Source organism: Sinocyclocheilus rhinocerous, unplaced genomic scaffold (assembly GCF_001515625.1).
Source record: "Sinocyclocheilus rhinocerous isolate Xijiao unplaced genomic scaffold, SAMN03320098_v1.1 scaffold6623, whole genome shotgun sequence".
NCBI lineage: Eukaryota > Metazoa > Chordata > Actinopteri > Cypriniformes > Cyprinidae > Sinocyclocheilus > Sinocyclocheilus rhinocerous.
The window spans coordinates 4,964-19,043 of NW_015652211.1; the positions used below are offsets into that span (position 1 = coordinate 4,964).

The following is a 14,080-nucleotide window of genomic DNA, read 5'->3' on the forward strand; positions in this document are numbered from 1 at the left end:
TACATGTTTCCACAAATCTAAAATTGTGAATTTATGTATATATAATTTGTGTTATATTGCCTTGGCAATAAATTACAAAAAATACTGCACATACTGTATTTACCATTCTGAATGGTTTAAAATCCAACCCCTCATATCTGCACATTAAACATCAAATGTATTATGATTGTGTCAAACAAAAAGCTTATCACTGGAAAATTTCACTTTGTACTAAGTTTAGACTAAAACCCAAAACAAACTAAAACATAATATACAGAAACTATAAACCCTCACATCACACTGAGACAAATCAAATGTTCAAACTCACGGCTTGAATTTGAATATCGCACCAACAACAGCAGCAAGAACAGCACAGCAGATGAGAAAACCAAACAGACTCCAACAGACGGTGCTGGATTCTAGGAAAGAAGGACAGAGAGAGACACTTCTACAATGTTACTGTTATTCTGAAAAGGCTGAACAATCTGTTTATACAGACATGGGTTTATTCGATTTATCTTGGATTTCCAAGTCCAGAATTAATAATAATAATAATAATTATTTATATTTTATATAATAATAAGTAATTATATAATATAATAATTATATAATAAATATAATTTATATAATAATAAGTGCATTTCAAGACCTTAAGGTCACTTTACAAGAATAGAAATAGATTATACAGCAAAACAATTACTACAGAACAGCATTGCAATATCAGAACTAATGCAAATAACAACAGGTCAGAACAAAATGTAGCAAAGATGCAGATATATTAAAGCAAAGGCATTACAGAGTTACAGATCAGAAACATTATAATAACAGTGAAACGGTGAGTTTTCAAAACTGAAAGTCTGAGATTTCAAGATGAGATTTCAGAAGATTGTTCCAAAGTTTAGAGGCAAAGATACTAAAAGCTCTCACCCCAATAGATGACAGCCTTAACTTTGGTACGGTGAGTAGTTTACCTCCCGCAAACTGAAGGGCGTGCCCAGGTGTATAAGTGTGGAGCAACTGATCAGGATGAGTTGGTGCCTTACAATGGCATACCTTAAAGACCATGACTAACATTTTAAACTGTATACAGTGGGAAACTGGAACCCAGTTACTGAAGTATGGAATTGATATAGGCAGACTGACTATCACAGAGGTAGGATTCATTTCATAGCAGTTTTCACAGTACTGATATAAGATAGGTAAATGAGAAGTTATTTTTGACAGTGTCAAATGCTGCACTAAGTTCAAGAAGAATCAGTAGACTAAGTGCTTCAGAATCAGACGACACGCCATTATCATGTCATTTACCCCGCACAATAAAAGCAGCCTCAGTGCTGTAAAGAGTGAAAGCCAGACTGAAATGGCTCTGAGGTATTATTTTCAGCCAAGTAAGTCTATAGATGGAAAACAACCACCTTTTCCATTATTTTTGAAATAAAAGGGAGGTTTTAATTCAGCTGTGAATTTTTTTTTGTACATTTTTCATAGCATAACAGTTTATAACATACAGTATAACAAACTATAAAAACAAAAATAGACTCACCATTATGAACACTGACATACAGAGAACCTAATGAACTTCCATATTTGTTTTTAGCAAAACAGATGTACAAGCCATTAAAGTCGGGGGACAGTTTTGGGAAAAGAAGCCTGTTGCCTTCATAATAGGGAGCACTTCCATTCTTTCTGTTAAAATAGAGACATATGAAAGATCAATGTTTTTCTAGTATATGACAGCACACATGATGTACAGTGGGCAAAATATCTGTAAAATAATAAAAAATAGTTAGATAACATCTGGAAAATTCAAGTAGTAAACAACCACCCACCAACACCTCAACCTTCCATCTATCTGTCTTTCTCTCCGAAACATACAAAACGTTCATGCATCTATCTAGGTCTATAACCTTTGCACTTGGCAGATGCTTTTTCAAGAACAAAGTAAGTCGGAACGAAAACAAAATTTACCCTATTTATTTTCTAAATGCATGTTACTGGTCTTATTGTAAATTATTCACTTGTATACATGTCAATGTAGCAGTTTTGCAATCACATTCAGATCTGCCCCCATGCAGTATGCAGTGTATGCAGTGCTCACTTTTCACAATCCAATCATCAAACTGTGAATAAAATCAAGTCCTGTCCTTTGTTTTTTCTTGCTTGACAAGCCATTTCACACAGAAATATGTCCCGATATGGTAGTAAAGTCCTAGAACCTTTGAGCTTGATAGTTTAGTCACAATATACAACGTTTATGCAATTTGTGCCTTAAAGTGCTGTATTTTCATCAGATAGATCTTGTCAGCTTTGTGAAGGTATTAAAAATGGTTAGCTCCTGTAAAGTCAAAGTAAACTGATTCAAACATTCAGTGCTGGCTTCTCCAATCAAAAGTTTATTTAAACTGATGTTTTTTTTGCAGTTAGATAACAGAACTGTCAGTGGTAAGTTGGTAACACTAAGTAACTCTTCATTAGGCACAATCTGTTATACACATCCCCCCAAAAAGAACTGTGAATTGTTTGCAAAACATGCTTTTATTACCTAGTCCAGATGTAGTCGTGTGGTTCTGGGTTACTATCCACTATACATATGAATTCTTTGGCATTTGTTGGACTGTCAGGAATGATCAACACTGATTCTGGAGGATCTAGGAAAATAAATTAAACAGAAAAAATATAACTGTTGGAAAGGAAAGTGTGGGTCAGTCCAGTAGGGGGCGCTAATAGACTGTCTTATCATATAACTGCCTGAAGTATTATTGCGTTCTTAGGCGGAAGTTGTTTAGTTTGCAGTGGAACGACAGGCAGAAGGAAATCAGCTCTTTAGTGTTATTTATGCAGTTAATCTTGCATTAGTGGATTTGTGCGTGCAGAAAGAATTGTAAGTATTATCATATTTACATGTTATATGCATACATTTGATGAGCAACTTTACCAGAATTCAGCCGTTTACTATTTGCCGTCGGATGAATGAATGACTCAGCACTTTGTCAGTTGCGATGCATACACTTAACGTGGACATTTGTATCTTGCATTTAACTGTTGCTGAATAAATGTAACTTTGTTGTTTTGATTTATAAGAAGGATTAGTAACTATTGTTGTTACTGTTACTGTTTAAGTGACTTATATGGTGTGAAATACATCGTGCTCTTTAGACATTGTTTTCGAATAGTTTCCTTTGTGCCTATTATCGCCAATTAGAAATAGTTATTGTTACAAGGCAATTTAGTAATCATTTACTGTAATTTTAATACTGATTAATGCTTGTTGTGATTGTACTAAGAAATCTGTTATTTCTTTATGTAGAACCACATCTCTATCCACCTGTAACTTGAAACAAGCTGGAATAAAGAGAATGTAAATGGAGAACAAAGACTTGTGCATTCTAACAGATGCCCCACAGTGATCATAACTCCAAACTAGCAACACAAAGTAATACTTCATTACACCTATAGTGTCCTAAGAACACACTTTAGTTTTGCATACAAACGTTTTTGCATAAAAGGTTTTTCATACAATGTATTTCAATAACGTCTTGAATATGTCACATTTTAGACAGACTGTTCATGTTTGGATGTGTTAAAACATGAGGGACATTTAAGACCTAAAATGACAAATAATCACTAAATATCAGTATCACATGATTTCAGAAATCATACTCTGTTATAGTTTTTGTCCTCCTGGAGCTGTTTCTATTTCCTATCCACTTTATGGGTGAACTACCACTTTAAGGTGTTTTACAAGCAGAATTAAAGATCTGACATAAAATAATAACCTTTTTATGAGCTAAGATACCGCATAGTGTTTTAGTTTGACAAGAAAAAGCAATAAAGCAGCAGCATACAGTTAATAAAAATAACATAGAATTAATTAGGTGTACTTTGTATGGGGTTTAAATTAATCTTTTTTTTCTTGTTTCTCTGGAAAGCTTTACAGTCCAGAGACAGAGTGGAAGTAAACCAAGGGGAACACAAGCAATTTATAAAAAAGATAGATTTAATTTACAACATTAATGGATTGGATGGAGAAGCCAACAGCTTTCCAGCTTGCACACAAACCTTAAACGGCTACTGATATCTGACAATGGAAAGTAATTTGAAATGCATAGAGATGGGTGCCATGGAAGAGGGTATCTGCGGTTGTTGATATCATTTTTGATTAGTACACTGTCAGGGTGAAATTCACATGACCGTTGGACTCCCCAACATTACTTTCCCAGGAGCCAGATGGATATAGTGATCCCAATCACTTACCAATATTCAACAGTTAATATTTCATTACTTCCAACCTGCGTCACAATCAGTTTTTTCACACTCCATTACTTAGTGATGTGACTCAAAGACAAAAGATTCATTCAGATTCACAATGTTCTCTCCAGCAAGGCTGAGGTTTTTATATACTGATTTAGCATTAACTTTCAGGGAGGATATTAAAGTTGCATCAGTGTAAATGACATGTCTGTGCTTCAGGAGCGCAAGGAAATTAACTTTAATGCAGGAGACCTTGGAATTGTTCATATAACATCCTCCACATCCAATAACTTAAAATGAAGACTCCTGCTGAAAACACACTTCCTGTTTTGCTTTATGAACTTTAATTTGAAAAAAATGGATCACTAGGACTATTAAAAATAGCTTATCAAACATCCACCAAACTTGTCACACCCTTCAGTCTCTTATGACTATCATACAATTTTTTTCAGAGTTCTCTACACTGTAAAAGTTAATAAACGGCAATTGTTACATTAAAGGAATAGTTCACCCAAAAATGAAAAATTGCTGAAAATATACTCATAATAAGGCCATCCAAGATGTAGATGAATTTTGTTTTCAATGAGCCCAAGAGAGCCCATGTCACACCACTTCTCATCTCTCTGCACTGGCTACCAATCGCAGCTCGCATCAAGTTCAAGTCATTGGTGCTTGAACGGCCATGAGCTCCACTACCTTTGCTCGCTCCTAAGCGTCTACATCCCCTCCAGAAGCCTGCGGTTGGTAACCAAGCTGTGGCTTGTGGTCCCATTGGCGAGAAGCACACAATCATTCTCCAGGACGTTCTCTTTCACTGTACCCTGTTGGTAGAATGACCTACCCAACTCTATCCGGAAAGCCAAATCCCTCAATCTTCAAGAAACAACTGAAAACGCATCTTTTCTGTGAGCATCTAACTGCCCCCTCATAAAAATAAATTAATAAATAAAAATAAATAAAAATCAATGCCTTCACTTCATCTCTTCTCTTATTGTCCTTATCCCTTCCTGTCTTAGCTTTAACTATTTTGAATGAAGACTAAAGCCTTGTATAACGGGCACTTCTCGTGTTTATTGCCATCTTATGGTAAATCGCTTGTTGTATTCCTCAATTGTAAGTCGCTTTGGATAAAAGCGTCTGCCAAATGAATAAATGTAATGAAAATAATTTCAGGCGAAACTAACAGGCTTATTATGCACTGGCTTGCTAGTATTAGCAGGTTAAGTCAACTGAATATGAAAAATATCATGCTTACTTTCACCTGTGGCAAAATTTTGATCGGATAGGGACTCACAAAGATGCAACTAAAAGGCAAACAGACCACAGGAAAGATGGTAAAGGAAGAAACAGGCCAATGACTGTGCTCTTGGGCTCTACACAAACTATTTCTGAAGCATCTTCCACAGCGAAAATCCCTTCACAGTTACCTGAGAAGTCCAGACTGTATTGCCCTTACTGCTGTAATAACCTGCACAATCTTGATGACTGTTCTAACTTCTCATATCTCACTAAACTGCAGCAGAAACAGTGGGTGATAAACAACGGTCGCTGTTGGAGATGTGGCCGCGGCCACCAAGCAGCACAGTGTCGTCTGAGAGTCAGCTGTAGCACCTGTAAAGGCAAACATCTGAATGCTCTTCATGATGTTAACACCAAACCAGGAGAACCGTCAAAAGAGGAGAAAGCCAGTGCTGAAACAATTTGTGGACTTGTAAATTCCTCTACTGACATTCTTTATCTGGACAGAAAGGCTGGATGCAACCAAGTCCTCCTCAAGGTCAGTAAAGTTCTCCTGCGGAACGGAAATCATACCCTGGAAACTTACGCTATCCTAGATGATGGATCAGAGCGAACAATTCTCCTCCAGGAGGCAGCACTGAAGTTAAAACTCCAGGGTCCCTCAGAGAGCCTCACACTGAGAACAGTGCGACAAGACTTACGAGTGATACAAGGTTCTTCGGTGTCCTTCACTATCTCACCAGCCAGCCAACCCGAGAGAGTTTATAAGATCGGAGGAGCTTTTACTGCAGACCAGTTGGGTCTAGCGGAGCACACGTACCCAGTGGAACGATTGCAACGCAAATACAAATACTTGAGAAAATTGCCCTTGCCAGAAATCAAATGTGCCCAACCCCTTCTTCTCATTGGATCAGACTTCCCGCACTTAATAACCCCAATCCAGCCAGTAAGATTAGGACCACCTGGGGGTCCTGTGGTAGTTAAGACGAGACTTGGCTGGACACTTCAAGGCCCTACTAAGTGCTTACCACTGCAAAATGGAACTCAGTCATGCCTGTTCATTGCAACACTCTCCCCATCAGCTGAGCTGCATCACCATGTGGAAAGGCTTTGGCAGCTCGATGTTTTGCCATACAAGAATGAGAAGCTGGTGACCAGGTCTCGACAGGATCAGAGTGCAGTGGAACTCTTGCAGACAAAAACAGTTCGAGTGAACGTAAATGGAGTACAAAGGTATGCCACACCTTTACTAAGAGTGCAGTCTATGCCAACTTTGTCTGTCTCACCAACTGCAGTCCTTGCTAACTTAAGGAGTACAGAGATGCGCCTCCTCCGTGATCCAGTTCGTGCCACAGCATACAACTCCGAAATCCAGAAACTTGAACAGGCAGGGTATGCCACAAAAGTGAATCAAGAGGTGTGGGAGTCATCTAACGAGTCCTGGTTCATCCCGCATCATATGGTGACTCACAATGCGAAGAACAGAATAGTGTTTAATTGTTCCTTCACCTATCAAGGAAACAATTTGAATGAACTGCTCCTGCCTGGTCCCAATTTGAGCTCCTCTCTGCTTGGGGTCCTGCTGCGATTCAGAGAACATTCAACAGCTGTCAGCAGTGACATTAAAGGTATGTTTCATCAGGTGAGGCTACTCCCTGAGGACAGACCACTCTTACGGTTTCTGTGGCGTAATATGCAGAGAGACAGTCCGCCTAGTGTGTATGAATGGCAAGTCCTGCCATTTGGGGCAACTTGCTCCCCATGCTGTGCAACATACGCGCTTCAAAGGCATGTTACTGACCACAGACAGGAAGAAGATGACGTGTGTGATGCTGTCGAAAGACACTTTTATGTGGATAACTGGCTCCAGAGCTTCTCTTCCCCTGAGGCAGCCAAATCATTGGTCAACAAGTTGAGAGAACTGCTGGTTAGTGGAGGATTTGAATTAAGGCAATGGGCAAGTAACATCCCAGAGATCATAAGACACTTTCCCCCAGAAATACTGTCGCAAGATAGTGATCAGTGGCTCAACCAAAGTCAAATGGACCCACAGGAGCCTGCTTTGGGACTACGCTGGAAATGTAGAACAGACACACTGACATACAAGTCCCATCTGCAGGAAGCAAGCCCTCCAACCATGAGGAATATCTACAGGGTGTTGGCTAGCCAGTATGACCCACTTGGGTTCATCACCCCCTTCACAACTAGGGCCAAGGTTCTTGTTCAGTTGTTGTGGAACAATAAGAGAGAATGGGATGACCCACTGCTCCCTAGTGATATGCTTGAAGCTTGGAAAGCATGGGAGAGCGAACTCCAACATTTGGAAAAACTCAGTCTGCCTCGATGTTATGTAAGCCTTAAACTAGACCACCCCAGCTGCACCAAAGAAGTCCACATATTCTGTGATGCATCAGAGCGGGCCTACGGGTGTGTCGGATATCTGCGTACTGAGGATCCAAGCGGCCAAGTTGAGGTGGCATTCATGACTGCCCGATCACGAGTAGCTCCCAAGAAACAGCTTTCAATGCCCCGGCTGGAGCTGTGCGCTGCCCTCACTGGCGCTCAACTCGCACAAGTGCTGCAAAGGGAACTTACTGTAAGCATTGCTCGTGTTATCCTGTGGACAGACTCAACTACTGTCCTTAACTGGGTCCAGTCAGATTCCTGTCGCTTCAAGGTATTTGTGGGGACGCGGATTGCTGAAATACAGGAGCTGACTAATAACAAAGACTGGCGTTATGTTGACTCTGCCAACAACCCCGCTGATGACATCACAAGGGGGAAGACACTGTTGGAGCTGGCAGGTGAAAATCGATGGACTAAAGGACCTTTGTTTCTGTGGCTGTCACATGAGCATTGGCCGAATACCCCAACAATTCCCAGAAAGGTGGAATCAGAAGAACTACGCAAACCAGTTTCTTGCCTCAACACTATCACCTGCCCTTCACCTCCTGACCCCAAAGAGTTCAACTGTTTCACAGACCTAGTAAATGCCACCGCAGAGTACCTACACAATGCAACATCATCTGAAATACAAGGGCCTCCAGCTGAAATTTATCAGAAAGCCGAGATAGAGATTCTAAGAGCTGCTCAAAGAGAGAGTTTTCCAGAGGAGACCCACTGTCTTACTGCTGGTAGACCAGTACCACCGTCGAGCCGTCTAGCTCTGCTGGCACCTGAACGTGACAAAGATGTACACATCATTCGTGTTGGTGGCAGACTACGTAGATGTAACCAGCTGGAACCAGAAATAGTTCACCCAATTGTTCTGGATCCGAAGCACCCCGTGACTAAAATGCTCATTCGGCATGTAGACAGTAACTTAAAGCACCCTGGTTCTGAGCGACTTTTTGGAGAACTACGGCGCAAGTACTGGATACTTCGGGGTCGTGAAGCTGTTCGGAAAGAGCAACGTGCCTGTCTAGAATGTCAGAGATGGAGAGCACACCCAATCCTTCCTCAGATGGCAGATCTGCCTCCCGCCCGACTTCGTTTGCAGTGTCCTGCGTTCTTCTCTACTGGAGTGGACTGCTTTGGGCCCTTCTTAGTTAAAATAGGTCGCCGCAATGAAAAGAGATGGGGGATCCTATTTAAATGCTTAACTACAAGAGCAGTACACATCGAGATCTTGACCAGTCTAGATACAGACTCCTTTCTAATGGCCCTGAGGAGGTTCATTTCCCGCAGGGGCAAGCCTGCTGAGCTACTGTCGGACCAAGGGACAAATTTCAAAGGAGGTGAGCGAGAACTCCATGACGCCTTCAAAGCCATGCACCCTTCGTTGCGAACTTACCTGTCACAGCACCAGATTAAGTTTATATTCAACCCTCCCAATGCACCTCACTTTGGAGGTACCTGGGAAAGGGAAATCCGTTCCATAAAGACAGCCTTAAATGCCACCCTCAATGCCCAGACTGTGACTGAGGAGATGCTCATCACCATCCTCATTGAAATTGAGGGAATCCTGAATTCAAAACCCTTGGGTTATGTCTCCTCTGATCTGGCTGACCCAGATCCAATTACCCCAAATCTCCTTTTGATGGGGCGGCTAGACCCTTCACTGCCACAAACTATTTACCATGATTCCAATTTACTCAGTCGGAGGCGCTGGAGGGCCTGTCAAGTCCTTGCAGATAGATTCTGGTCACAGTTCCTAAAAAACTACTTGCCTGCTTTACAAATCCGGCAGAAATGGCAAACTGACACAGATCCCCTCCAACCAAACACAGTGGTGCTCATAGTAGACCCTCAGCTGCCGAGAGCACTATGGCCAGTTGGACGGATAAGCAAGGTGTTCACCGGAGCTGATGGTCGAATACGTACAGCAGAGGTTAAGGTGAATGATCGGACATATATCAGACCTGTCAGCCGTCTGATCCGCCTCCCCGCTACTACAGATGATGAGGGCAAAGGGTTGCCCCAATAACTGCAAATTTGTGGAACAAATTTGGGGGCGGCTGTTGCAAAGGAAAGTGTGGGTCAGTCCAGGAGGGGGCGCTAATATATTGTCTTATCATATAACTGCCTGAAGTATTATTGCGTTCTTAGGCGGAAGTTGTTTTAGTTTGCAGTGGAGCGACGGGCAGAAGGAAATCAGCTCTTTATTGTTATTTATGCAGTTAATCTTGCATTAGTGGATTTGTGCGTGCAGAAAGAATTGTAAGTATTATCATATTTACATGTTATATGCATACATTTGATGAGCAACTTTACCAGAATTCAGCCGTTTACTATTTGCCGTCGGATGAATGAATGACTCAGCACTTTGTCAGTTGCGATGCATACACTTAACGTGGACATTTGTATCTTGCATTTAACTGTTGCTGAATAAATGTGACTTTGTTGTTTTGATTTATAAGAAGGATTAGTAACTATTGTTGTTACCGTTACTGATTAAGTGACTTATATGGTGAAATACATCGTGCTCTTTAGACATTGTTTTCTAATAGTTTCCTTTGTGCATATTTTCGCCAATTAGAAATAGTTATTGTTACAAGGCAATTTAGTAATCATTTACTGTAATTTTAATACTGATTAATGCTTGTTGTGATTGTACTAAGCTGTTATTTCTTTATGTAGAACCACATCTCTATCCACCTGTAACTTGAAACAAGCTGGAATAAAGAGAATGTAAATGGAGAACAAAGACTTGTGCATTCTAACAGATGCCCCACAGTGATCATAACTCCAAACTAGCAACACAAAGTAATACTTCATTACACATTGGTCCTTCGAGCCGGATCTGGTGACTACTGTGGATGAAGATGGCTCGTGCTCCATCAGACAGAGATTTCCGACCAGATGATGTTCGTTCACGCCGACAAAGGAACCCTCCTGTCTGGCTAAAGGAATATGAGGTTGACCTTCCATATCCAATAGTATCTCCTGACCCCAAAGAGTTCAACTGTTTCACAGACCTAGTAAAGGCCACCGCAGAGTACCTACACAATGCAACATCATCTGACTTACAAGGGCCTCCAGCTGAAATTTATCAGAAAGCCGATATGGAGATTCTAAGATCTGCTCAAAGAGAGAGTTTTCCCGAGGAGACCCACTGTTTTACTGCTGGTAGACCAGTACCACCATCGAGCCGTCTAGCTCTGCTGGCACCTGAACTTGACAAAGATGTACACATCATTCGTGTTGGTGGCAGACTACGTAGATGTAACCAGCTGGAACCAGAAATAGTTCACCCAATTGTTCTGGATCCGAAGCACCCCGTGACTAGAATGCTCATTCGGCATGTGGACAGTAACTTAAAGCACGTACTGGATACTTCGGGGTCGTGAAGCTGTTCGGAAAGAGCAACGTGCCTGTCTAGAATGTCAGAGATGGAGAGCACACCCAATCCTTCCTCAGATGGCAGATCTGCCTCCCGCCCGACTTCGTTTGCAGTGTCCTGCGTTCTTCTCTACTGGAGTGGACTGCTTTGGGCCCTTCTTAGTTAAAATAGGTCGCCGCAATGAAAAGAGATGGGGGATCCTATTTAAATGCTTAACTACAAGAGCAGTACACATCGAGATCTTGACCAGTCTAGATACAGACTCTTTTCTAATGGCCCTGAGGAGGTTCATTTCCATTCATTGAAGGCTAAAAATCGGTTGAACTGTCTTCATGTGGTCTCCAATGGTTTTAAAATCTTTTAAGATTTGAAAATCGTCTAGTGTGCAGCCAGCTTCAGTGATTCTGTTTTTTATTTTTCTGACATGTTGCCATTATATGTTTCAGTTGGATGTAAATACAGCTGGATAAAACAAAACTGTCTGTCTTAATTTCAGGCTGCAAAGCAACAAAATATGATTATTTTAAAGGGGCTATTTTAAATAAAAATAGAATAAGTAGGCCTATCTGTGATGATACATAAAACATACAAACAAATATTTTATTTTAACAAGCAAACAGCAGCATACAGAGCAACAACGAAAACTGGATTCACACATCTTTAAATTATCACGCACCAGCAGCGCTTCTGAGAACAGAGAAAATCAGATTAAAATAATATAAATAAAAAAAAAAGAATAAAATAAATAGGCCTACACTAAATATATAGCCTATAAATTAAATATTTATCTAATTAAGATGACAAAACTAAAACACAATGAATCCTTTTATGCGCTTTGAAGAACGGTACCGGTCTTGTTCCCGTCAGACATAAAATTATATAGCAGGCCTACCTGCAGTGCACAGCCTGTCTATTTTTTTTTAAGTAGCCTAAAAACATGTGGGCATGCTGTACGGATAGACTGGAGCACTGCCTGTTAACTGTTAGACCCACGGCAAAAACACCATCACAAAAATCTTGTCAATTTGCGGTTCGGGACTTTTCATCCACTGGTCATATTTTTCTATTCATGGCGTGTTTGCAGCAGCATTGAGCAATATAGCCAATCACAGACATATCTGTCGATTTCACTAACGCAGTGGCCAATCAGAGGCGGTTAAGTTACAATCCTTTCACCATCCAAAATTCCGGTGTTCCATTCAGTTCTGGGCCCGTATTTATCAAGCCTCTGAGAATTAATCTCAAGAATGCTGCTAAGAATTGACTTAAGTGTAAAAAATTCTTGGCTCAAAGCTGCACTTAAAAGTTAGTTATCAACATCTCAGTCGTAATTTAAGCGAAGTATAGGACTAAGTCTTAAGTGTCAGTCTTAGAGTTGGATTCACGTCACTTTGCTGTGCCACAAACGGGATTTTAGATGAAACACGCATGGACCAATCACTGAATAGAATATTCCTGAAAGAATATTCTCCGATAAATTCACATTGAATGGATAAATTCTTAATAGGAGTTTACATTCAACACACATTTGACAATAAAGAATTTTCAAGAGAATATATTATGGTAAGGAAACGAATCATCATCACAATTCTGGGTTGTGCCGGTAGATGAGAGTATCGTGTATCGACGATAGTCAGATATATCACCTGTTGCTGATTTCTTTGACGACAGCAAGACGATTATTATTATTATTATTATCCGTCAAAAATATAGCCGCCTATCTTTAATGATGCAGCGCGGAGAGCCGCTTCAGAAACTTGCCGCGGCGCGGATGAGCCGTGATCAGCGCCGGTGGCCGTGTCGGAGCCGTAACGCGGCGCAGACCTGTGCAGTCACAGTGTAAATAAGGGGTAAGAGATTTATTCATGATACAGTGTAGGTAGCTTCACTGATTATAATAGAAGTGTTTTTAAAGAGCATATAATACTTGCGCTAGACTGAAGTCAGTTATGATATTCTTTGGTAATGTAAATAATCTTTGCTCGTTTTCTGTTTGAATAACTGAGGAAATGTAACGGTTTGATTAACTGCTCGTCGTCAAACATTTCAAGAACATCCTTCCTCTCCTGAAAGATTCGCACACGTCTTTGTCTCCTCAGCGCCATCACAAGCCCCTACGGGCAACTCCTAACCACTCGAGAGACCTCTCGAGCTGTCTTAAATAGCTGGGAGAGTAAGAGTGATTCTTAGCTTTAAGATGTAAAGGTTATTTTATTACTTTTTATTAACTTTATGAGATCGTGATGAACTACAGAAACAGTGACAGCTTTCCAGTGATAATAAGGGGAGCACCCATTGCGCACTTTCTAGGCTATAATCCATTCAGAATTTGAATACATTCATAGCCTAGGCATGCTGCATGTGTTGACGCGCCCATAAGTAAACAAATAAGTATAGCATTATATTTGCTTTCACCATGCAGCAAACACACAAAAAATATTTGCGAAAAAAACAAAAAACTTTTAAAACGTTTAACTGATAGTAATAATCGGTAAAAGGGGTGGTTGATTGCGATTTCACTTTTTTAACATTAGTTAGTGTGTAATGTTGCTGTTTGATCATAAACAATATCTGCAAAGTTACAACACTAATCCTTTTAAACCGTTTAACAGATTATTAGTATTAATCGGTTAAAATTCTTACTGTCGGTTAAGGGTTAAATGGTCAATATGAGCATCCCTAGTTCCCTTTCAGTTGGCCACTCTCGACGTCACGTCGGATGACCGACGAATTGGGATCTCGCTTAGAGAGACAAATCTACTTTTGACTCTCAACGAGCCAATGCACATTGGCATGCGATTATTGCATCCAGCTGCCGCTGATCACAGC

General features: G+C 40.6%; 1 protein-coding gene across 1 annotated transcript in view; it reads right to left on the reverse strand.

Annotated features, from left to right (window-relative positions):
• Positions 1-303: 303 nt before the first annotated feature.
• LOC107714101 (nectin-2-like) overlaps positions 304-14,080 on the reverse strand; it is a gene marked incomplete at its 5' end in the record, with an annotated part of 21,888 nt that continues 8,111 nt past the window's right edge. The window contains 3 exons of the mRNA XM_016519842.1: positions 304-398; positions 1,523-1,665; positions 2,522-2,627. Coding sequence (XP_016375328.1) covers positions 304-398; positions 1,523-1,665; positions 2,522-2,627 — 344 coding nt within the window. The remainder of the gene's footprint in view (positions 399-1,522; positions 1,666-2,521; positions 2,628-14,080) is intronic.